We start from the raw sequence: 23,564 nt of genomic DNA, 5'->3' as shown, positions 1-23,564 counted from the left end.
TGGACCCTTCACAATGACATGAATGTATGTGATACAACCGGAACAGTGCCAGGCCTGGCCAGCCAACTGTACAAATACAGCCATGTAGTTTTTCTGTCATTGATTGAAAACATGCCTGAAGTGAGGTGAGATGTTGTGCCAACTGCCACTGAGGCATTCCAGAGCTGAAACATTGTTCAAAGACAGCTTTTTACCTCAGAACATTGGGTTCTCTCTCCTTTTCCAAATTTGGCCATTGTTTACGTTCAGATAACTGCCAAAATAAAGGAAACACTTCAGTAAATGAGGAATACAAAGTATATTGAAAGCAGGTGCTTCCAAATGGCTGTGGTTTCTGAGTTAATTAAGCAATTGACATCCCATCATGTGTAGGGTCATTATTTGGGCTACCATGTCTAGAAGGAGAGATCTCAATGACTTTGAAAGAGGGGTCTCAAAGGATCATAGGCAGTTTTAAAGGGTGTGTGTGCATGTGTGTCTCAGTTTTCAGATCTCAACCCAATTGAACACTTGTGAGAGATTCTGGAGGGCGCCTGAGACGGCGTTTTCCACCATCATCAACAAACACCAAATTATGGAGTTTCAAGTGGAAGAATGGTGTTGCATCCCACCAATATGCTGTGTTTACACAGGCAGCCAATATTTGTACCACTAATTGGTCTTTTGACCAATCACATTAGTTTATTTTAACAAACCTAACGCAATGGTAAATCTTAAGTGCTGGCGGTAGTGCTATAGGTTCGTGGGTGTTTCCTATTTTCTTAACCAGAATTATGGGCGCAGGAGCTGGCAGTGGCTTTAAAGGGCTAGGTTTTGAGAAATACGCAAGTTGAAGGTATGTCGAGGCTTTAGCCCTTAGTTGCCAATCAGAACTAAATAGATTTGACTATCTTTTTGTTATGCTGGTGAATGAGGACCCAAAAGCGACTTAACAGAAACAGAGTCTTTATTCCAGTCTTAAACAAAACGATACTCCTGGATATTATCTTAGGTAAATACAAAACAGGAAAACTGAAATCCTCTCGTCAGTAGAGAGGAACGACTGGAGACGCGACCACAGACTGCAGGTCGCTTCGGGAAGGCACAGGCCGTAGCTGACATAGACACCTGCTCACACGCAGCATCTGAAGAAGGCAAAAACACGACAGGGCGGAACAAGGACACCGAACAGCAAACATCAAACAAGGATCCGACAAGGACAGAAGCGGAAAACAGAGGGAGAAATAGGGACTCTAATCAGAGGGCAAAATAGGGGACAGGTGTGAAAGAGTAAATGGGGTAGTTAGGAGAATGAGGAACAGCTGGGAGCAGGAACGGAACGATAGAGAGAGAGAGCGAGAGAGGGAGAGAGGGAGGGGGAGAGAGAGGGATAGAAAGAGGGAAAGAACCTAATAAGACCAGCAGAGGGAAACGAATAGAAGGGAAGCACAGGGACAAGACATGATAATCAATGACAAAACATGACAGTACCCCCCCACTCACCGAGCGCCTCCTGGCGCACTCGAGGAGGAACCCTGGCGGCAACGGAGGAAATCATCAATCAACGAACGGTCCAGCACGTCCCGAGATGGAACCCAACTCCTCTCCTCAGGACCGTAACCCTCCCAATCCACTAAGTACTGGTGACCACGTCCCCGAGAACGCATGTCCATGATCTTCCGTACCTTGTAAATAGGTGCGCCCTCGACAAGGACGGGGGGGGGGGGAGGGAAGACGAACGGGGGCGCGAAGAAAAGGCTTGACACAGGAGACATGGAAGACAGGGTGGACGCGACGAAGATGTCGCGGAAGAAGCAGTCGCACAGCGACAGGATTGACGACCTGAGAGACACGGAACGGACCAATGAACCGCGGAGTCAACTTGCGAGAAGCTGTCGTAAGGGGAAGGTTACGAGTGGAAAGCCACACTCTCTGACCGCGACAATACCTAGGACTCTTAATCCTACGTTTATTGGCGGCTCTCACAGTCTGCGCCCTGTAACGGCAAAGTGCAGACCTGACCCTCCTCCAGGTGCGCTCACAACGTTGGACAAAAGCCTGAGCGGAGGGAACGCTGGACTCGGCGAGCTGGGACGAGAACAGAGGAGGCTGGTACCCAAGACTACTCTGAAACGGAGATAGCCCGGTAGCAGACGAAGGAAGCGAGTTGTGAGCGTATTCTGCCCAGGGGAGCTGTTCTGCCCAAGACGCAGGGTTTCGAAAAGAAAGGCTGCGTAATATGCGACCAATCGTCTGATTGGCCCTTTCTGCTTGACCGTTAGACTGGGGATGAAACCCGGAAGAGAGACTGACGGAAGCACCAATCAAACGACAGAACTCCCTCCAAAACTGTGACGTGAATTGCGGGCCTCTGTCTGAAACGGCGTCTAACGGGAGGCCATGAATTCTGAACACATTCTCAATGATGATTTGTGCCGTCTCCTTAGCGGAAGGAAGCTTAGCGAGGGGAATGAAATGTGCCGCCTTAGAGAACCTATCGACAACCGTAAGAATCACAGTCTTCCCCGCAGACGAAGGCAGACCGGTAATAAAGTCTAAGGCGATGTGAGACCATGGTCGAGAAGGAATGGGAAGCGGTCTGAGACGACCGGCAGGAGGAGAGTTACCTGACTTAGTCTGCGCGCAGTCCGAACAAGCAGCCACGAAACGGCGCGTGTCACGCTCCTGAGTAGGCCACCAAAACCGCTGGCGAATAGAAGCAAGCGTACCCCGAACGCCGGGGTGGCCAGCTAACTTGGCAGAGTGAGCCCACTGAAGAACAGCCAGACGAGTAGAGACAGGAACGAACAGAAGGTTACTAGGACACGCGCGCGGCGACGCAGTGTGAGTGAGTGCTTGCTTTACCTGTCTCTCAATTCCCCAGACAGTCAACCCGACAACACGCCCCTCAGGGAGAATCCCCTCGGGGTCGGTAGAAGCCACAGAAGAACTAAAGAGACGGGATAAGGCATCAGGCTTGGTGTTCTTATTTCCCGGGCGATAAGAAATCACGAACTCGAAACGAGCGAAAAACAACGCCCAACGAGCTTGACGTGCATTAAGTCGTTTGGCAGAACGGATGTACTCAAGGTTCTTATGGTCAGTCCAAACGACAAAAGGGACGGTCGCCCCCTCCAACCACTGTCGCCATTCGCCTAGGGCTAAGCGGATGGCGAGCAGTTCGCGGTTACCCACATCATAGTTGCGTTCCGATGGCGACAGGCGATGAGAAAAATAAGCGCAAGGATGGACCTTATCGTCAGAATGGAAGCGCTGGGACAGAATGGCTCCCACGCCCACCTCTGAAGCGTCAACCTCGACAATAAATTGTTTAGTGACGTCAGGAGTAACAAGGATAGGAGCGGATGTAAAACGCTTCTTGAGGAGATCAAAAGCTCCCTGGGCGGAACCGGACCACTTAAAGCACGTCTTGACAGAAGTCAGAGCTGTGAGAGGAGCAGCCACTTGACCGAAATTACGAATGAAACGCCGATAGAAATTAGCGAAACCGAGAAAGCGCTGCAACTCGACACGTGACTTAGGAACGGGCCAATCGCTGACAGCTTGGACCTTAGCGGGATCCATCTGAATGCCTTCAGCGGAAATAACAGAACCGAGAAATGTGACAGAGGAGACATGAAAGGCGCACTTCTCAGCCTTCACGTAGAGACAATTCTCTAAAAGGCGCTGGAGTACACGTCGAACGTGCTGAACATGAATCTTGAGTGACGGTGAAAAAATCAGGATATCGTCAAGGTAAACGAAAACAAAGATGTTCAGCATGTCTCTCAGTACATCATTAACTAATGCCTGAAAGACAGCTGGAGCATTAGCGAGACCGAACGGCAGAACCCGGTATTCAAAATGCCCTAACGGAGTGTTAAACGCCGTTTTCCACTCGTCCCCCTCTCTGATGCGCACGAGATGGTAAGCGTTACGAAGGTCCAACTTAGTAAAGAACCTGGCTCCCTGCAGAATCTCGAAGGCTGACGACATAAGGGGAAGCGGATAACGATTCTTAACCGTTATGTCATTCAGCCCTCGATAATCCACGCAGGGGCGCAGAGTACCGTCCTTCTTCTTAACAAAAAAAAACCCCGCTCCGGCGGGAGAGGAAGAAGGCACCACGGTACCGGCGTCGAGAGAAACAGACAGATAATCCTCGAGAGCCTTACGTTCGGGAGCCGACAGAGAGTATAGTCTACCCCGAGGGGGAGTGGTTCCCGGAAGGAGATCAATACAACAATCATACGACCGGTGAGGAGGAAGGGAGTTGGCTCTGGACCGACTGAAGACCGTGCGCAGATCATGATATTCCTCCGGCACTCCTGTCAAATCACCAGGTTCCTCCTGAGAAGAGGGGACAGAAGAAACAGGAGGGATAGCAGACATTAAACACTTCACATGACAAGAAACGTTCCAGGATAGGATAGAATTACTAGACCAATTAATAGAAGGATTATGACATACTAGCCAGGGATGACCCAAAACAACAGGTGTAAAAGGTGAACGAAAAATCAAAAAGGAAATGGTCTCACTGTGGTTACCAGATACTGTGAGGGTTAAAGGTAGTGTCTCACATCTGATACTGGGGAGAAGACTACCATCTAAGGCGAACATGGGCGTGGGCTTCCCTAACTGTCTGAGAGGAATGTCATGTTTCCGAGCCCATGCTTCGTCCATAAAACAACCCTCAGCCCCAGAGTCTATCAAGGCACTGCAGGAAGCAGCCGAACCAGACCAGCGTAGATGGACCAACAAGGTAGTACAGGATCTAGATGGAGAGACCTGAGTAGTAGCGCTCACCAGTAGCCCTCCGCTTACTGATGAGCTCTGGCTTTTACTGGACATGAAATAACAAAATGTCCAGCAGAACCGCAATAGAGGCAAAGGCGGTTGGTGATTCTCCGTTCCCTCTCCTTAGTCGAGATGCGAATACCTCCCAGCTGCATGGGCTCAGTCTCTGAGCCGGTGGGAGGAGATGGTTGAGATGCGGAGAGGGGGAACACCGTTAACGCGAGCTCTCCTCCACGAGCTCGGTGACGAAGATCTACCCGTCGTTCTATGCGGATGGCGAGTGCAATCAAAGAGTCCACGCTGGAAGGAACCTCCCGGGAGAGAATCTCATCTTTAACCTCAGCGTGGAGTCCCTCCAGAAAACGAGCGAGCAACGCCGGCTCGTTCCAGTCACTGGAGGCAGCAAGAGTGCGAAACTCTATAGAGTAATCCGTTATGGATCGATCACCTTGACATAGGGAAGCCAGGGCCCTGGAAGCCTCCTTCCCAAAAACTGAACGATCAAAAACCCGTATCATCTCCTCTTTAAAGTTCTGATAATCGTTAGTACACTCAGCCCTTGCCTCCCAGATAGCTGTGCCCCACTCCCGAGCCCGACCAGTAAGGAGTGATATGACGTAGGCGATCCGAGCTCTCTCTCTTGAGTATGTGTTGGGCTGGAGAGAGAACACAATATCACACTGGGTGAGAAAGGAGCGGCACTCAGTGGGTTGCCCAGAGTAACATGGTGGGTTATTAACCCTAGGTTCCGGAGACTCGGAAGACCAGGAAGTAGCAGGTGGCACGAGACGAAGACTCTGAAACTGTCCTGAGAGGTTGGAGACCTGAGCGGCCAGGGTCTCAACGGCATGACGAGCAGCAGACAATTCCTGCTCGTGTCTGCCGAGCATTGCTCCCTGGATCTCGATGGCAGTGTTGCGAGAATCCGTAGTCGCTGGGTCCATTCTAGGTCGGATCCTTCTGTTATGCTGGTGAATGAGGACCCAAAAGCGACTTAACAGAAACAGAGTCTTTATTCCAGTCTTAAACAAAACGATACTCCTGGATATTATCTTAGGTAAATACAAAACAGGAAAACTGAAATCCTCTCGTCAGTAGAGAGGAACGACTGGAGACGCGACCACAGACTGCAGGTCGCTTCGGGAAGGCACAGGCCGTAGCTGACATAGACACCTGCTCACACGCAGCATCTGAAGAAGGCAAAAACACGACAGGGCGGAACAAGGACACCGAACAGCAAACATCAAACAAGGATCCAACAAGGACAGAAGCGGAAAACAGAGGGAGAAATAGGGACTCTAATCAGAGGGCAAAATAGGGGACAGGTGTGAAAGAGTAAATGGGGTAGTTAGGAGAATGAGGAACAGCTGGGAGCAGGAACGGAACGATAGAGAGAGAGAGCGAGAGAGGGAGAGAGGGAGGGGGAGAGAGAGGGATAGAAAGAGGGAAAGAACCTAATAAGACCAGCAGAGGGAAACGAATAGAAGGGAAGCACAGGGACAAGACATGATAATCAATGACAAAACATGACACTTTTATGTATTGCGTTGTCATCAACTCCAAATCGAAGGATAGTCCGTTATAGCCTAGTATCCTTGTCCATTATAGCCTAACCTTTACCAAACCATGTTAAATGTAAACTTTAATGGGGGGTATGGACGTCCCGAGGATCACTTATAGCAAGGACATTTGTTAAATAGCCTACAGGAACAAAATAACAAAATGTAGTCCTATCCCATATTTGTTTTTGAACAGTAATTGCATGGCTACAATATAGAAATATATTGTTAACATAGCATTCACACTGATATAGGCCTACTGTAAAATGCATTATATTTGAGCTATGGACATGCCAAACGTTGTCAATAAGCACGATTAGGTTAACTTTTGATGAGACCTAAAAAGACAGTGAATAATTCTAATCAAATTCTAATAAAACAACAACTTGTTTCAAATATGCTATGTCTAAATACAGTTACAGGCACCATAATTGCTCCCCATGGGCATATACTATTTAGGCCTAACACAACATAGACAATGGAGGGTTTTACGCACATCCAAACTTTTCACAGGCGCTGGAAAAATATCCAATATATAGAGAAAGGGGGAATGTCCACTCACCGTTACGGCTCTCAAATATATAGCTGTAGCCTACCATCTTCGTTGATATGGCCAGTAGTGACTTTGCCACGTGAAAGGTAAACAAACAAACAGGCAAATATAGTCTACAAGTGGATTCAGCACCACGGACAGCGATCGGAATTCCCACGATTTGAAAGTTAGGTCCAACAGAGGAAAGTGTCAAATGCAAAATGATCAATAAAAAACAATAAACAGTCTTTTTAAATAACTTGATGTTCCTAAACAGGCTTCCTACAGTCACTGACACCTTCCATGCCTGATTGAGTCCAAACCTTTCACAGAAGCTGGACAAAAATAATGTGCAATATAAATAAAACTTAGTGAGTGAATGTTATTTATAATAAGGGTCACATGGAGAAAATCTGACCTTTCTGAAATGAAAATGGATGGCCCTTCATACAGCAAGTACATTTTGCCTAAACCCTCCATGAACACTTGAAGAAGAAAAAAAGTGACCCTCCCCTATACCCAAAATAATAATTAAAACAAAGTGGATAGCAGAGAACATGTCTACCATTTACTCTCACTTCTTGGACAGACCGGAGCCTTAGATATGCCGTTTTAGAAACTGTCCTTCGTCCTGTAAGCATGACATGACAACGCAGGGATTTTGAAAGCGCAAAGGGCTGCGGGCCAGAAGGTTGTGGGTTCGCAGACCACCGTGGACAAGAGTAGAGGTGGAAAGATCTCCTTTATAGTAAAAGCATTTCATGAATCTCTCATCGTATTTGCAGGTCCGAGGGAGAAATGGCCTCTTATAAACATTGAATGCAATTTTTCGTCATTTTACATGTTAGCAGAAATGTTTTAATATCACACAGATTACCAAAACGACAGGGTAAGAATGCACAGAGAGACAGGCCTATGTGTTCATCTTATCATATTTCTCCAACGCCAAATCAGTGTGTCTTGTTTGCAACGAAACGGTCCCTATTTCCAAATAATTCAATCTGAGACGTCCTTAGCAATGAGCACCTTTCCACCCCAGACAGAGTAGGCCTACCGATGCATAAAGATTTAAACTTTACATGCTGGCTACTCTTCTTCCGTGGCTTAAACCAACGAGAGAAGGTCACTAGTGTTACCCTAAAAGCTGTCTGGGTTTAAACATCTATTGTACAGAAAGTGAATAGCTTAATAAATTGATAGAGACAGAATTTGATTAATTCCCAAGCAAAGTCTATTTTATGTCTCCTTGGCAATAGAGGGTGGAGGTCAGCCTCTGAATGTCAAAGAAACGAAACAATGATATCCCCATATGCATCAGAATCACGTCTTTCCCGGGTATTTTACAGCTTGTTTCTAGCATAAAGCACTATTATAGATCACTTTATATATATCATTGGATCCGTTTTATTTTCTTCAAAATCTTAAACTAACATTGGGTAGGCCTGTGCTTTGTGCCATTTTCTTTAATAAATGGTAGATCTATGGCATACCCTCTCATACCCCCTCAATTAGAGTCTTAGTTTTAACTTAACAGCCCACTGACGCGGAGGTAGTCTATTTAAAGAGTGCGTGGTGGGTGGAGGAATTGACTGACAAATCTATGGATATAGCAGCCTATAGCCTCATTTCGTCTGTCAAAGAAATAGTCTCAAACTCATAGCCCTCTTGTTGTTAGTCTCATTAAAATGAAGATGGTTGAAATGAATTATGTCTACATAAATTTGCCTACTTTCAGCACCATGAGCTGTCCATTTCCAATTGATTGTGCCACGGTTGCTGCTTTTAGTTTCAGCAACACAATGTAAGTTACTTGGCTTATTGTGAGGTCAATAATTCTGATAAATTCATAATGGGCAAGAAACGCATTGTTTTTAATCAAATCAATTATAATCGTAGCAAGCTATCAAAGTTGACCTCCGGTCCTCCTTCTCCTCTTCGCGCTCTCCTTTTCAAACTGAACAAAACATAAGCTATAGGCGAGACCACACGCAAGATACTGCATTTTTGGGACTAGGCCTAATACATAAAAACATTCGGAAAAAGCCTTTGACTCTCCTCCTGGACTGCCATCATAGGTACAGCCATTGGTTAGGCAGCACACAAAAAAGTGTTTGATCAGCAAGAGCAGAGCAGGCCGGGGCTCACAATCGGAATATCCATTGCAGTGTGTAGTGTATCCTATTTGTATTTACACCGTCCCAGCAGCTATCTTAGAAATATAACTTTGCTCTGTGCTTCTCCGAGCATGCACTTCGTAGCCTATGGATAATTTGATTGAGACCACACTAGAGAGCCTGAAGGCACACTTGATATTGCTTGCCCAGCGGAGAATCAGATTGTGGGCGGCATCGGGCACACATCGATATATATCCCAATAAGCAACTCATTCTAAAACACTGAGAAATATTGAAATTACAAATTACATGACCCTCCCCTAGACAAGATTAACAAAATACTAAACCCTCCCCTTTCTGTAAATTTCGATCCATCCCTTATAAACTAGTGTGCGTTTAAAAGTTACACCTCTTTACCTCCAGCCGAAAATAGATCCCCAGAACTTGTCACAACATATCTTTTTCAGAGTTGATCTGTTTGGTCAAAAGACCAGCCATATAGTTCCAGACACTTGTAGAATCTATGCCAAGGTGCATTGAAGCTGTTCTGGCGGCTCGCGGTGGCCCAACGCCCTATTAAGACACTTTATGTTGGTGTTTCCTTTATTTTGGAAGTTACCTGTTTATCCAGGTCTTTACCATGTTTAAATTCTATAAAACCTCACCTCTCATGAACTACTAAGGCTCACACGTTGTGGTTTGACTGCTACTGATACCCATATCAAGTATATCCTTATCTATAGTCATTATTTTAGGGTGTATTCTATCCTGCCTTTACCCTGCTGAATGCTTACAGGATGCAGTCTGAATCCCCTGCCCTCTATAAACTCAGGATTGTACCTGAGCTACCGTTCGACTACCACAACCCACCGTAACCTCGACTACTCCCAAGTTCACTCTATCTGCTTTCTTCTCGTTTCTTCTTTCTGTCCTACTATGCTCTCTAAGACCGAGGAGAGGATACAAGGAGAGGTAAGGCTAACATGTTCTGCTCTTCAACTCTCCCTTGTCTTCATCTTCCAAATGTCATCTCGTTCGCTCTCGTACCATCCGTACCGCTCACCTCCATCCGTTCAGCAGTGCTTCGGCGATCAGAAACGTTGTTTTCCCCCAAACAATTGTGATTCATTTGGCATGTTCAGAGTAACTTGGCATGCTGTCCAGCAACCATTGTTTCTATTGTTTTTCATGTAGTTACTACTTTATCATTTCATGTTCTCCCATAAGCTTACTTAGTGTCATGTGCCTTACCCAGCCAATCACTCATTCCATGTACTACCATACAGTGTGACGCACTTTGAGATGTGGAGAAGTAAGCCAATTGTGTCAGGCCATCCGTCCGTACATTACAAGGCGTGATCTTTGCCCGCTCTGCCTTTCTAAAGGACCTTGTTGTTATTGTCTTCTCCACAGCAAATCCGCAAGCTGAGACGCGAGCTGGAGAACTCCCAGGAGAAAGTGGCCAACCTGACCACCCAGCTGTCTGCCAACGTATGTAGAACAGGCTTCTCACCTTTCAACCTCTGAGCTTCTATATGGTGGCCATATTTGTTTCTGCCGTTGTCTAGTCTCCAGTCACCAGGTGCAAAGTCTCGCACCGGTATGTAGCCTAAGTCTGGCCAAAGCGAAACTATGCTACTGTATGCTACTCCTTTATTGTTGGCTAAATGGCAAAGAAGTTGGCTAAGGCGGTCTGGCTACCAGACAATCTATATGGCTGACTAATGAACAAACTGACACACCTTTGTTCGATCACGATTCTATTATGTTCTACCATGATTCTATTATGTTCTACCATGATTCTTTTATGTCCTACCATGATTATATTTTGATTGATTGTGAGAGTCTCTGTTAACAGCAGTCTCACATACCATGGTAGCAGGATCCATTTGTTTGTTTTCAATATAAAAAATCAAATGTCTTTATGTCTGTGTTGGACCATACGATTGGTGGAAACTGAATGAGACTGAATCCAAGTCTGTTAAGAGTCATCTAATAATATGAATTAACCTGTCTCTGGGTGCCAGACATCGTGATGAGGTCTTTATCACACGAACCAACACAAAAACCAAGATATTTAAAGCGCCTGGATCATTAGGCATTGATTAAACTGATGTTGAGCTATGAAAAGCATGCATAGTGGAGAGGGTGAGATCAGATATGGTGCTGGCTTTGATAGATTTATGCCCAGTGTTGAATGCATAGAACGCAATCTAACAATCCAATCAATGAAAATGAAGCTAAAATGAAGCTAGTATTGGTTAAATCTTGGGTCAAGAGTTTTCCCCGGTCATGTGACCTCACCAGGGAAAATCTTCTGTCCATTGTTGTAGTTACTAAGCAGACATAAACCTATAGTGTTCTAGATGGGATAAATACCCACCTTGGCCTGGTCATAGCTGTACGTTGTGCTGGTTAAAGCTGGCTTTGGACCTTGCCAACTATGGTTAGCCTACTAGAGGCTGGCTCTGGCCCCCGCTCCGTACCCGTACCCAGTACAGTCAGCGATGCTGGTGGAGATTTATGAACCATAGGCACAACATGGTCTCAGGGCAATTCGTATTATTCTGTACGTACATGTATGAGACTCTATTTAGTATGATATGTTATGTTACTTTAGGTTACATTATGAATGGAATAGTCGTCTTACAATATCATACGAATTAGAGGACGTATAGTATCATGCGTCTTACCCTGTCGTACAATAGCATATGAATTCTATGATGTAATTTATCATGCATAATGGTGGACGTATAGAGTAGGTCTTTCTCTGGGACCAAGTTTCTTGTTGCGTCATAACAACTAAGGAGAATTATGGGGAGAATTTACGCTGGTGGTTAGGTGAACTAACAACAAAGGTTAGAATAATTTACGTGAAAGGTTAGGGGAACTAAAACGACAAAAGAAAGGGTTAATTTACATAGCAGGTTAGGTGAATTGGTTTAAGTTTAGAATAAGGGTTAGGGGAAGGCTTAGCTAAAATGCTACAGTTGTCCCGACGCGACTCGAACGCGCAACCTTTGGTTTGCTAGACGGTCACGAATCACGCTCGCCTATCCTCCCCGAGCAACCTCTCTACTTTTGTTTCTGTCCAAAGTAACTAGACCATTAGTAGGTATCATACATCTTGGAGGTACTCAGAAATACGTAAAGTATGTTTCGTATAGTTCTGAGGCCAGGCTGGGCCCACAGGAGGTAAACCAGCAACGCTGCACACCGAACAATCTCTTCTCTCTCCCCTGTACTGCCACAACCCCTTTTATTCTCTCTGCACTATACCTCCCCACCCCATCCGCCCATCACCCTTTCCCCCCCTCCCTGCCCCTGCTTCTCACACCTCAGCCTAACAATCCGGCAACTAGATGCTACATATATTTGATGTGTTACGAGAGTGAGTGACAGACTGCCATGTGTTCATGCTGAAAGAGACATGAAATCTTGGGAGGTGCCGACCAATCCAAAACTCTTTTCAGGAACCGCACTTGATGACTCTATTGCATGCTGTTTAAGCAAAGAAAGTCAAGTCCACTACAGTACTAACACTGTCCATTGGCAATACCCTTTAACCCGGTCTAACCCTCTAACCTGAGTGTGTTACTGCTACTGCATGATTGCGTGTGATATGACCACAGACCTTGGTTCAGTATTAATACATGAATAAACAGTGTTTATAAAACAATTGATAAAAACCTACACAGTAGGAAATTTTTTAATTTTGCTTCATCCCTTACCCACTGGATTATTGTCTCTTTATTATGTGATAAATTGTATGATGTCGCTATTAACTGTAATTTATTATTACTGTAATTAGCTCTCTGGCCCAATGTCTGTGTGTGTGTCTCGGTTGTGTGTGTGTGTGTGTGTGTGTATATGTACGTGTGCGTTCATGCGTATGTGTGTGTGCGCGTGCACATACTGTATGTGTGGGTGCATGCGAGGAGTGTGATCCCGGCCTAACGCCACTGTCCCTCTCTCCTCCACTGTTGGCTATATTGACCGCTGGTTCTGGACTCTTTGCTGCCCCCTGCCTGCTGGCCGCTGACCCACACCTCTGGATGCTGGGTGTAGCAGCTAGGCCAGGTTTGTTGGACTGTCTGTTGCTTCCAGATCCCTCCTCCGTCCTTCGCTGTCGCATGACTCTCTCTCTCTCTCTGACCGTCCATCCCGTTCCGCAGGCTAACAGGCTGACCTGGTGCTGAGGTTCTTGTTTTAGTCGCCGTGTGGCGGCGCCAGCCAGGCCTCGACACCTACCTTGAATCATGTGGATGATGGCATATCTGTAGTTTTAGTTTTAAATAAGCCATGTAAAAAGTAGCTAATGTTGAAATGTAAGAGAATGTAAAGATGGTAGCCCTGCATACACATATAAGTAAAAACGGCTGAGGTTTATTGTTACTCTATTACATTAGAGTCACATTCACTACTATGAGGGTTCAGAACGGTCTCCCATGCTACATCAGGTTGGAGAGGCCTGTGCCCCAGTGCCATACTCCAGTCACCTCTCACTCACTCACTCACTCACTCACTCACTCACTCACTCACTCACTCACTCACTCACTCACTCACTCACTCACTCACTCACTCACTCACTCACTCACTCACTCACTCACTCACTCACTCACTCACTCACTCACTCACTCATTCACTCACTCACACCCCACCCTCCTCTCCTCCCTTCCTTTCATCCTCCACAACTGTCCATCCCTTCACCCCTCCCTCCTCTCCTCCTGGCAGATGGAGAAAGCCATTTGCTTGATGTGCAGTGAGCCTGTGGTGCCTGCGGCCTCTAAACTGCAGTGACTCATCTGTGTTCTCTCTTTCTCTCCCTCTTTCCCCCTCTCTCTTCTCGACCCCTCTTTCTCTCTCTCAAGGCTAATTTGGTAGCAGCATTTGAGCAGAGCCTGCAACTGATGACGTCACGTCTGCAGAGCCTGTCGGTCAGCCAGGAGCAGAAGGTACCGGTAAATGCAGCTGCATTATTCTGCCCTCTCTTACATCCTTCCACGATGAGGGGGGGCGATTTATTTTCCAAAACTTCAGTGGAGCAGAGTTCTGCGCTATTAATTTACTGTCGAGCTATTTCCAATCAATGTAAAATAAATGTCCATAAGATATGTTTATTATTCAGCGCTCTTTCCAGTTCACCATAATTAGTTGTTAGCAAACAGAGCTTCAAGTTGTGAGAATTTCATAAAAAAATGCATCTGGAGAATTCATGTTTAACCAATAGTTCTTCAAACAAATGAACCAATTTGACTTTTGTTATATGAGAAGGCTGAGCGCAAAGTGAGCGTAGAGTGTAGACAGAGTCTGATCTCCTCAGTGTGTTTTGACAGTCAAGGCTAACATCCTGGCCCACAACATGCCCTTGAGCGTTATCCGCATGACCACCCCAAAGCCCTGGCATCGTCTAACTGTATCATGCTGTTGGAGAGCAGAGGACAAAAACTGTCAGGAGGACAGGAAATTAAATCTAGGTCAAAAGTTGACATGGTGCTAAGGTCTTGTTTTCACCAGCCACTCGGCACAATCCTTCAAGCCTTCAGGTCTGAGACACCATAGACACACCATAGTCAGTCCCCCCGTGTAGGACTGCTGTCAGCTGCTCAACGGGGTACATTAGCCCAGAAGATATACAGTAGGGAGTCATACAGTAGGGAGTCCTCTCTCAACATCAGAGTAAGATTGCAAAATTCCTGTAACTTCCACACAATTCCCAGGTTTTCCCAGAAATCTTGGTTAGAGGATTCTCCGATTTCCTGCTTCCCGGGAATCTTCCAATCAGGATTTCTGGAAAACCTGGGAATTTGGGGAAAGTTACCAGAATTCTGCAACCCTAGAGGCAACAGACAGTTGTAATATATTGGTCCTGTTTCCTTGTAGGACTCTGAGCTGACTGATCTGAAGGAGACCATAGAGATTCTGAAGACGAAGAACACAGAGGCACAGGATATCATCCATGTGGCCCTCAGCAACCCTGACATCACTCCTAAAGGTAGGGAGCCAACCAAGGGCCTAACGTTCTTTCAATACAATCCCTTTGACCATTCCTTCTCTTCTCCAGAACAGTTTTTCTCTCTCTTCACTCCCCCTCACTAGCTCCTCTTGTCTCTCCAGAGCTGCAGATGAAGAGGCAGAACTCGTCCGAGAGCATCTCCAGCCTGAACAGCATCACCAGCCACTCCAGCATGGGCAGTCTGAAGGAGCAGGAGGCCAAGAAGAAGAAGAAGAGCTGGGTGAGGGCACAGAACCGTCTAAATATAATAAGGAATTTGAATCAGGATTCTAATTGGGTTTCGGGTTCTATGAGAGAACCCTCTAACTAGGGTCAGGGCAGTGGTACTGTCTTGTCAAAACGGTCTGGATTTTGGATCAATGGGATTTGATCGGCCTATTGGTGTCCAACGTTGCGAAAACCTACAATTTGAGTTCCTGGAGTCCACTATACCAAGAGTTTACCACTGGACTGGCTGGTAACAAGCAAAGTGGGTAACTTTACTTCACTTTATGTGATCTAGCTAATGTATGTATACATAAAGCATTCATAAACTCTACATAACATGTTTTACACAAGCTATAAACCAACATAAACATTCTAAAGAGCTTATAAAATAGCAACATCATGAAGTTATGAGATTGGCTTAGAATAGGATTTCTTCATTTTAGAATCCTAATTTATGTTTTGCATTGAAAGGAGAGACACCATCCAGCCACTCTCTCTGTGTCTGTGCTCCTGCATGTGTGGGTTCTCTCTCTCTCTCTCCAAATCTGATATTAAGTATGACTCCTCTCTGATCTCTTTCTCATGCTTCCCTGCTACTGTATTTTATTCAGGTCTTTGAGGTGAGTAGTGGATATTGTAAGAGCCCCAAGTTCTCTCCCTCCCTCCCTCCCTGCACTGATGAGTCATACTTGTTAGATATTTGGAAAAGCTGTGTGGTTTTTCATCCCATATTAAACCTAGCCAGATCCACTTCATTCACTAACTGTACTTTACGGTAGCATACATTTATATGTATACCATTTACAGTAAATATAAGACAGATAAATGATTCAGAAATTACAAAGTAAATCGGATAATCAGACAACAAATGTTTTCAAATTCTGTTTGGTTTAGTGTCCAGGGAAGTTTGATTTTCATGCAAAGCTAGTCTGAAAGTTAGTGAATGACGGTGACATTTTTTTGCCAGAGGACAAAATAAACTTTTTGTGATATAGTCACCCCAGCCATTTTCTGTTGTTTTGTTGTGGTCCAGTAGTCCTCATATTTGACATATCATGACAAAACGTCATTTTTTTTAAGTGTATGTATTGTCAAATCACAGCACTCACTTTGTTTAAACTGTACAGACAGTACAGACACTTAAGAAATGTGGATAATTCCTCATATAGGGTTCTACTGTGAACAAAGTGAACGTAAACACAAAAGCCTTGCTCCTCATTTGGTCATGATTCTTGCAACAACTCAAATCTGTACGGTCTGTACAACGCTCACGGCTTTTCCCACCATGGGGCAGTTCTTTTCTCTCTTCCTTCCCCCTCATTGGACATCGTGAACATCTCTGTCTCATCGCCAGATGCTTATTTCTATGTGCTCTGTTCCCTACAGACTAATCTGCTAGGTTATTGTCATGTTGCGTGGACTGCGTCCATAGGACTGCATCCCATGACTAGTGTTCTGCAGGGTTAGGGTACATTCCATTTAAATTCCAGTCAATTCAGGAAGTAGACTGACATTCCAATTCTCTTCAATGCTTTTCTGTTAGGACAATTTGGAATTGGAATTTGGTTTACTTTTTGAGTTGACTGGAATTTTAATGAAATTTACCCCCACCCTAGATTAGCCTTGGGTTCTCACATTTACCCTGCTTCACCTCAGAATAGAGGACAACACCGGTCTCACATTACCCTGCTTCACTAAAGAAAAGAGGATACCAGTATAGGGGTCGGGAGATTTGGGGATTTTGAGGACAGCGTGTTTTTCTTTCTTTCTACTGGCTATATATTCAAATGTCAAAATCAAAGCCAAGTAATGACTTCCAAATAAACACAAAAAGACCCCTGCTGTGATTTTGATGAAGAATAGCTGTGCATGTCAAATAACACCCTTTCCCCATATAGTAGTGCACTATACAGGGGAAAGGGTGCCATTTGAGACGCATCAAAGGTCGAATGCATCAACAAATGCAGGGATGGATACAGGAGTCACAATACTGTAAGTGTCCATTGTGGTTCTCTCTGGGCGCCCCATCAGTCTTTAATTCTCATCTCTGTTATCTATGTATTTCTCTGTATAGCTGAGGAGTTCCTTTAACAAGGCGTTCAGTAAGAAGGGGTCCAAGCTCTCTGCGTCATACGCTGACATCGAGGAGATCGCCACGCCAGACTCCTCTGCACCCTCCTCTCCTAAAATCCCCATCCACCACGTGGACAGGGATGTCGAGGAAGATGGAAATGGGGACAACCCTCCCTCCATGATGAGGTCCTCTGTCTCTACGTCTTCCTCTGGGTAAGGTCAATTCACACAACCTGATCCCCTCTGGTGCCCCTCCAGTCTGAATCATGTTTTGCTTCCATAATAAACAGATTTCAAATGGGCACCAAATGGCACGTGTATGAATGTCATGTACCATTATCTCTCTTATTCATCTCTATCATACAGTTCAATGGAATTGAGGCGGTACCTGCCCCTTCTTTTCAGTCTAAGCAAGTTGTGTTCTTCTCTTCTTCTCCAGACTGTGTGAAGGAGGCGAGGAGCCCCCGGAGGATGAGAAGGTGGTGACCACGCTGCGCTCGGCCCTCTGGGAGAAGGAGAGGAAGCTGACAGACATCCGCTTGGAGGCCCTTAGCTCCGCCCACCAGCTGGAGCAGCTGCAGGAGGCCATGAACAACATGCAGGTGTGTGTGTGTGTGTGTGTGTGTTTGAGTCCTGCAACGGGTCGGACACCCACGGCTCAGTTCACGGTTCAGAATGATATTGCGTCGAAAACGTTTTACATCAAGATCTTTTTTTTTACATGTTGTGTTGCAATGTGTTGCAAATTCCATCCTGTGAGCGGTGAGGCAGACATATAGGCTACCAGTCACGCACACAGTGGATCAAGGAATTTTCCATTATTTGTGTGGTGCTGAAACGTATGTTTCATCCCCCTCATTGGAGAATACGTTGCCAAGTGTACTTTCCCTGGCTAGCCTAGCTCATTAAAACAATTATATAAATGTATGTTATTCAGCGGGTCACTGATCGCCTTTCGGTAGAAAGTCAATTTGGTTAGAAAAATCTGTACTGATGTCATATATCGGGTGGGGCTTGGAATTGATGTGGCGCGGGTGTGGTTCCAAAAAACTGACCAGTGCAGGACTCTTGTGTGTTTGCGAGGTGTGTGAGCATGCATGCATGCCTGCATGTGTCTTTGTGTTACCCAATGGTGTCTACTGTAACGTAGATATAGTTATGGTTTGTGCGGTTTGGCCTCTGACCCTGACCCCATTACGGCCCTACAGGATTCCCCTCATTAAGTAGCTGTGTAAGTATCACCCTAATCCTACACTGTGTGTTCCTGCCTGCAGATGACAGTGGAGAACCTGAAGGCAGAGAATGACCAGTTAAAGACAGGCGGTCCCTCCACCTCCACCTCCCAGTCCTCCGGCCTGGCATCACTCGGCACCGCCTCGCCACGCCAATCTGTTGCCATGTCTCTGACCAAGACCTTCAGCATGAGTCTGGGAGAGGGCAGCCCCTCTGGTGAGGCCTGGTATCAGTAACTAGAGGAATGCAGTCATCACTCAACAAGTCTTACTACTGAATGAACTTCCTTGAATTCTTAAAAAAAAATATATATAATCTGAGACTAGGGGTAATTATCATGAAGCATTTCAGCTAAATAACCCTCTTTAGCGTGCACTGTGAAAGGGTCATAACTCAGTGATGAGTAAACATACAACTGTCTAACAGAACACAAGGACATTGTGTACCCACGTTTATGTGTTTGACATGTTAAAATTCTGACATGCATGTAGGACACTCATTAGATTATTCCTTGACCCAGTGTCTCTCCGGCTGACTACCACTCATACCATTCTCTCTCACTCTCTCTCTCTCTCTCTGTCGAAACAGACGTGTTCCAGACAGACACCGTTAGCCTCCCCTCTCACAGGGACGACACTCGTGTGAGAGTGGTGGTTCGCGTGGCCAATCTGCGCGTCTTCAAAGATGTGAGTCTATTTATGCCATTCGTGATTGATGTATGAGCCAGACTTGTTCAGTTCAGCTGGCCTCTACAATAAGTATGATGGCGAGCCGTTTAACCTCTCCACTGCCCCTGTCCTCGTTCAACAGGAGGTGAAACAGCAGGACTTCTTCATCGGAACTGTGAGGGTTAACGGCAGAATGGACTGGCCTATGCTGGACTCGGCTGTTGGCCAGGCTTTTAAGGTGAGTCTCAACAGGCACCTCCACTGTGAGAAAGCATGTTTACATTCAAAAGTGGATATATTGTTGATGCAAATGTACCCTAAAAATGTTATTTGTTTAAACTTAAATGACAAGGTAGGGTGTAGGGTTCTGTGTAGGGTTATAATGTCTACAAACAGAACACACATAAATACAGGACCACTTTTCTTCTCAATTAGGACATGGTTTTGGCTAGAGTTTCATCTGTATCTGTAAGTTCTCTGTCTGCTTTTCCCCAACACCACTAATGCTCCCCTCATCTCCTCTCCCCTCCTCTGCCTCCCCTCCTCTGCTCTCCCCTGTCTCCTCTCCTCTCCCCTGTCATCTCCCATGTCTCCTCTCCCCTGCCCCCACTCATCTCCTCTCCCCTGTCTCCTCGCCTCCCCCTTCTCTCCTCCCCCAGGTGTACATAGCCAAGGTGGACCCCACCTCCAGCCTGGGCCTTACTACAGACTCTGTCTACAGCTACAGTATGAACCACATCAGGAGGGTGCTGGGAGGGGAGCTGCCAGAGAGCCAGCCCTCACGCTGTGTCTCCAAGGGGCCCAGCAGCATCACTGTCACACTCAAAGGTCAGTACCTGACTAGGATCATAATGGTATAATTATGAATAATGGTCATTTTCTGGAAATATACCATTATTTTAGGGCCGGTATGTAATACAAGGATGCCCTTTATCACTGTATCTATTTAATGTGACGATCAAAATACTTGTTATAAAAGTTAGCTACAATCTGGAGTTTCATTTCTGATGTAGAAAAATATTTCTCTGAGCGAGAGGGTATTTGTTAATGTACTATTAACTATTAACAAGTTAGTTTTTTCTGTGTCATTTCTTTGAGCATCGATTGTAAAAGACAGCTTGTGTCTAGCTTGTGTTAGATATATTTGTGGTCAGCAAACAGTCAATGGAGTTAATGTTCACACCAAAGGTCATTGTAGCACATGTTTTTGGCCGTGAGACCGTGTATGTTTGGTCTAACTGACATTCACCTCCATTAGTCTGCTCTGGAATTTCTGTCCACTCTGTTCAGATCTCATGTTCCACACTGTACAATGATGAAAGGAATGTTTTATTTAGATATATCATGATTTATGACCCATGCTGTGGACATTAACCAGATATTTGGACTGCTTGTCATGTTCCATACTAAGATATGATGTAGGATGGATGATTGGCTGTGACGCAGGCTTGGGGCTTGGGGTCAAATCCCTTTCAATTCAGGAAGTAAACTGACCATTCAAATTATGTTCAATGGTTTACTTTCTGAATTGACTGGCATTTAAATGGAATTGACACCAACCGTGCTGTGAAGTCTCATAAGTCCTTCTGTTTGTCTCGTTATTGATTCAACTCTATCGCCCCCCTGTCTTTGACCTCTCTCTGACCCCTGGCACCCTGTAGGGGAGAGCTGACTCTGGGCTAAGATTTGTGGTGTCTACAGTGCCTTCAGAAAGTATTCATACCCCTTGACTTATTCCACATTTTGTTGTGTTACTGCCTGAATTCAAAATTGATTAGAAAAAAAAATACATCACCGATCGACACACAATACCCCATAATGACAAATTCAAAACATGTTTTGAGATTTATTGAAAATGAAATACAGAATAAAAATATATATTTTTATACAAAACATACAAATGACAACATACAGACGCACCGAAACAGGATTATTTTTACCCTTATTTTACCAGGTAAGTTGACTGAACACATTCCCATTTATAGCAACGACCTGGGGAATAGTTAAGGGGAGAGGAAGGGGGACGACTGAGGTAATTGGAAGCTGGGGATGATTAGGTGGTCAGATTGGAAATTTAGCCAGGACAGCGGGGTTAAAACCTCTACTCTTACAATAAGTTCCATGGGATCTTTAGTGACCACAGAGAGTCAGGTCCCCTACACAGGGCAATGTCCCCAATCACTGTCCTGGGGCATTGGGATATTTGATATTTGATATTTTTAGAGTAGAGGAAAGAGTGCTTCCTACTGGCCCTCCAACATCACTTCCAGCAGCATCTGGTCTCCCATCCAGGACCAACCCTGCTTAGCTTCAGAGGCAAGCCTCTGTTGCCCATGCACTCCCAACATTTAGATAATAAAGCATTTGACCTTCCCATTGTGATACAGATGGGGGATTGATTGATTTCTGTTTTTTAAGTATATGTTTTTTCAAGATAATTGACGAGAAATGTCCCGTCCAACCCATTGGGTATCTCACTACACCCCATTATGCCATGTCTTATGCAGACAGACGGATTAAAAGTATTACAATCAATACAATCAACTTTCTAACTCTGAATGGCACTATACCGCTCCCTACTTGCTATATAAGAGAATGTGTGGCTTCCCTCCGTCCCCTAGGAGATCCAGAGGAAAACATAGAACATAGAAAACAAAGATAATTCAGTCAATATCTGAAGGATCATAAATCAACATTTAAATACATCCATTGTCCAACTGTTGCATTTATTATAATAGTTTTTTAAACATTTTAACAATTTCGATGACTGTTGCTACTGGCACCCTGTAGCGGAGAGGTTAGGGCCAGGCTGAGACTGATTTGTGGTGTCTACCTCTCTCTACTTGCTAAGTTCCAGAGGAAAACACACGCTCAGACAGGCCATTAGCAGATTAGCTTTCTTGGTTCGATGTCGTTTTTTTTTAGAGCACATTTCCTTAGAACAGTAGTGTACATAGATCCCTTTCAGGGTAATCCATATCAGTTAGACCCCATTTGTGTTTTTAAACCAATGAAGAGGTGCAGGCTGGGTAGGCTGTCTGTTCCACCTGGCTAAGCAGGAATGCCGTAGGCCAGGGTGGGAAAGAAGCAGGGGAGTGCAATCGAGGGTTCAGAGAAACACGATCCCGCTGCAGCTTGTGTGTCAGACAGCTCAGGCAGTCCGACCCAACTGGCCCAGGCCTCACACTCACACACACAACATACACACACACACACCCTATAAATGTGGGTGGTGATATGTCACACTGTAGGGTGAGGGCATGGAGGAGGTAGGGGGGGTTAGAAGGTTTGGAGAGGGAAGAGGAGGAGCACAAACTCCTTGATCTGGGAGTTATTTACAGAACATTCTTTCTGCTCTCCAAGTTGTTTATGAAGGGAGACATGTGATGCGGTAAATCGTTAAGCAGAACATTTTCATGCACGTGGATGGACTCCCTGGTTTAACTTCACGTACAGTATGTCTCTGTGAGCAGCTGAATGGAGGGCTGTTTGGAATGCCCTACACCCGACCAATCGTTGTACCTGACCTGTATATGTGTTAAAGACATTTTGTTTTAAATGTTTACCCATATAATTCCTATAATTCCGGGCCAAGATGGCCGATTTCTGTCCATTCTAGTGTTCTATATAATTCTGTATGTTTACCCTGAACAGACAATAAAGCTTCAGAACATTAAACGTTTGAACTTTGAACTCTGCGTCCCCCAGGTCTGAAGGAGAAGTGTGTGGATAGCCTGGTGTTTGAGACCCTCATCCCCAAGCCCATGACCCAACACTACATCAGCCTGCTGCTCAAGCACCGCCGCCTCATTATGTCTGGGCCCAGCGGCACCGGCAAGACCTACCTCACTTCTCGCCTGGCAGAGTACCTGGTGGACCGCAGCGGTCGAGACCTCAACGACGGCATTGTGGTCACCTTCAACATGCACCGCCAGTCTTGCAAGGTGGGGACAGGATAGTGTGTGCCATACGGTAACGGGGTTCCTCACTCCTAGTTCTGGAGAGGAGCTACGGGCTGAGCAGCTAATTATTAAAGACCTAGTGCTGTCAAAAAATGTGATTTACCTGTGTTTTAAATATATTTCCACCCTATGAGGTTGCAATAATATTGTGAAAATGATATTGGCCTTTTAGTGTAAGAGCTGTTTGAATGTAAGTTAATAGACCAATAAGAAAGATATTTCCAAACCTCTCTGCCTATCAATAAATCAAATGTATTCATAAAGCCCTTTTTACATCAGCAGATGACACAAAGTGCTTATACAGAAACCCAGCCTAAAACCTCAAAGAGCAAGCAATTAGGTATTTTATTAGGATCCCCATTAGCTGTTGTGAAGGCAGCAGACACTCTTCCTGGGGTCCAAACAAAGCATGAAACATGACATA

The 23,564-nt window shown here is 45.3% G+C and overlaps 1 protein-coding gene across 1 annotated transcript in view; it reads left to right on the top strand.

Annotated features, from left to right (window-relative positions):
- LOC120065019 (neuron navigator 1-like) overlaps positions 1-23,564 on the top strand; it is a 56,834-nt gene that overhangs the window by 18,936 nt on the left and 14,334 nt on the right. The window contains exons 10-20 of the mRNA XM_039015664.1: positions 10,395-10,472; positions 13,853-13,936; positions 14,865-14,976; positions 15,099-15,217; positions 17,279-17,490; positions 17,717-17,879; positions 18,552-18,726; positions 19,099-19,196; positions 19,321-19,416; positions 19,838-20,006; positions 22,887-23,122. Coding sequence (XP_038871592.1) covers positions 10,395-10,472; positions 13,853-13,936; positions 14,865-14,976; positions 15,099-15,217; positions 17,279-17,490; positions 17,717-17,879; positions 18,552-18,726; positions 19,099-19,196; positions 19,321-19,416; positions 19,838-20,006; positions 22,887-23,122 — 1,542 coding nt within the window. The remainder of the gene's footprint in view (positions 1-10,394; positions 10,473-13,852; positions 13,937-14,864; positions 14,977-15,098; positions 15,218-17,278; positions 17,491-17,716; positions 17,880-18,551; positions 18,727-19,098; positions 19,197-19,320; positions 19,417-19,837; positions 20,007-22,886; positions 23,123-23,564) is intronic.

Source organism: Salvelinus namaycush, chromosome 20, assembly GCF_016432855.1.
Source record: "Salvelinus namaycush isolate Seneca chromosome 20, SaNama_1.0, whole genome shotgun sequence".
Taxonomy (NCBI): Eukaryota; Metazoa; Chordata; class Actinopteri; order Salmoniformes; family Salmonidae; genus Salvelinus; species Salvelinus namaycush.
This window is presented reverse-complemented; position numbering and strand designations above follow the sequence as displayed.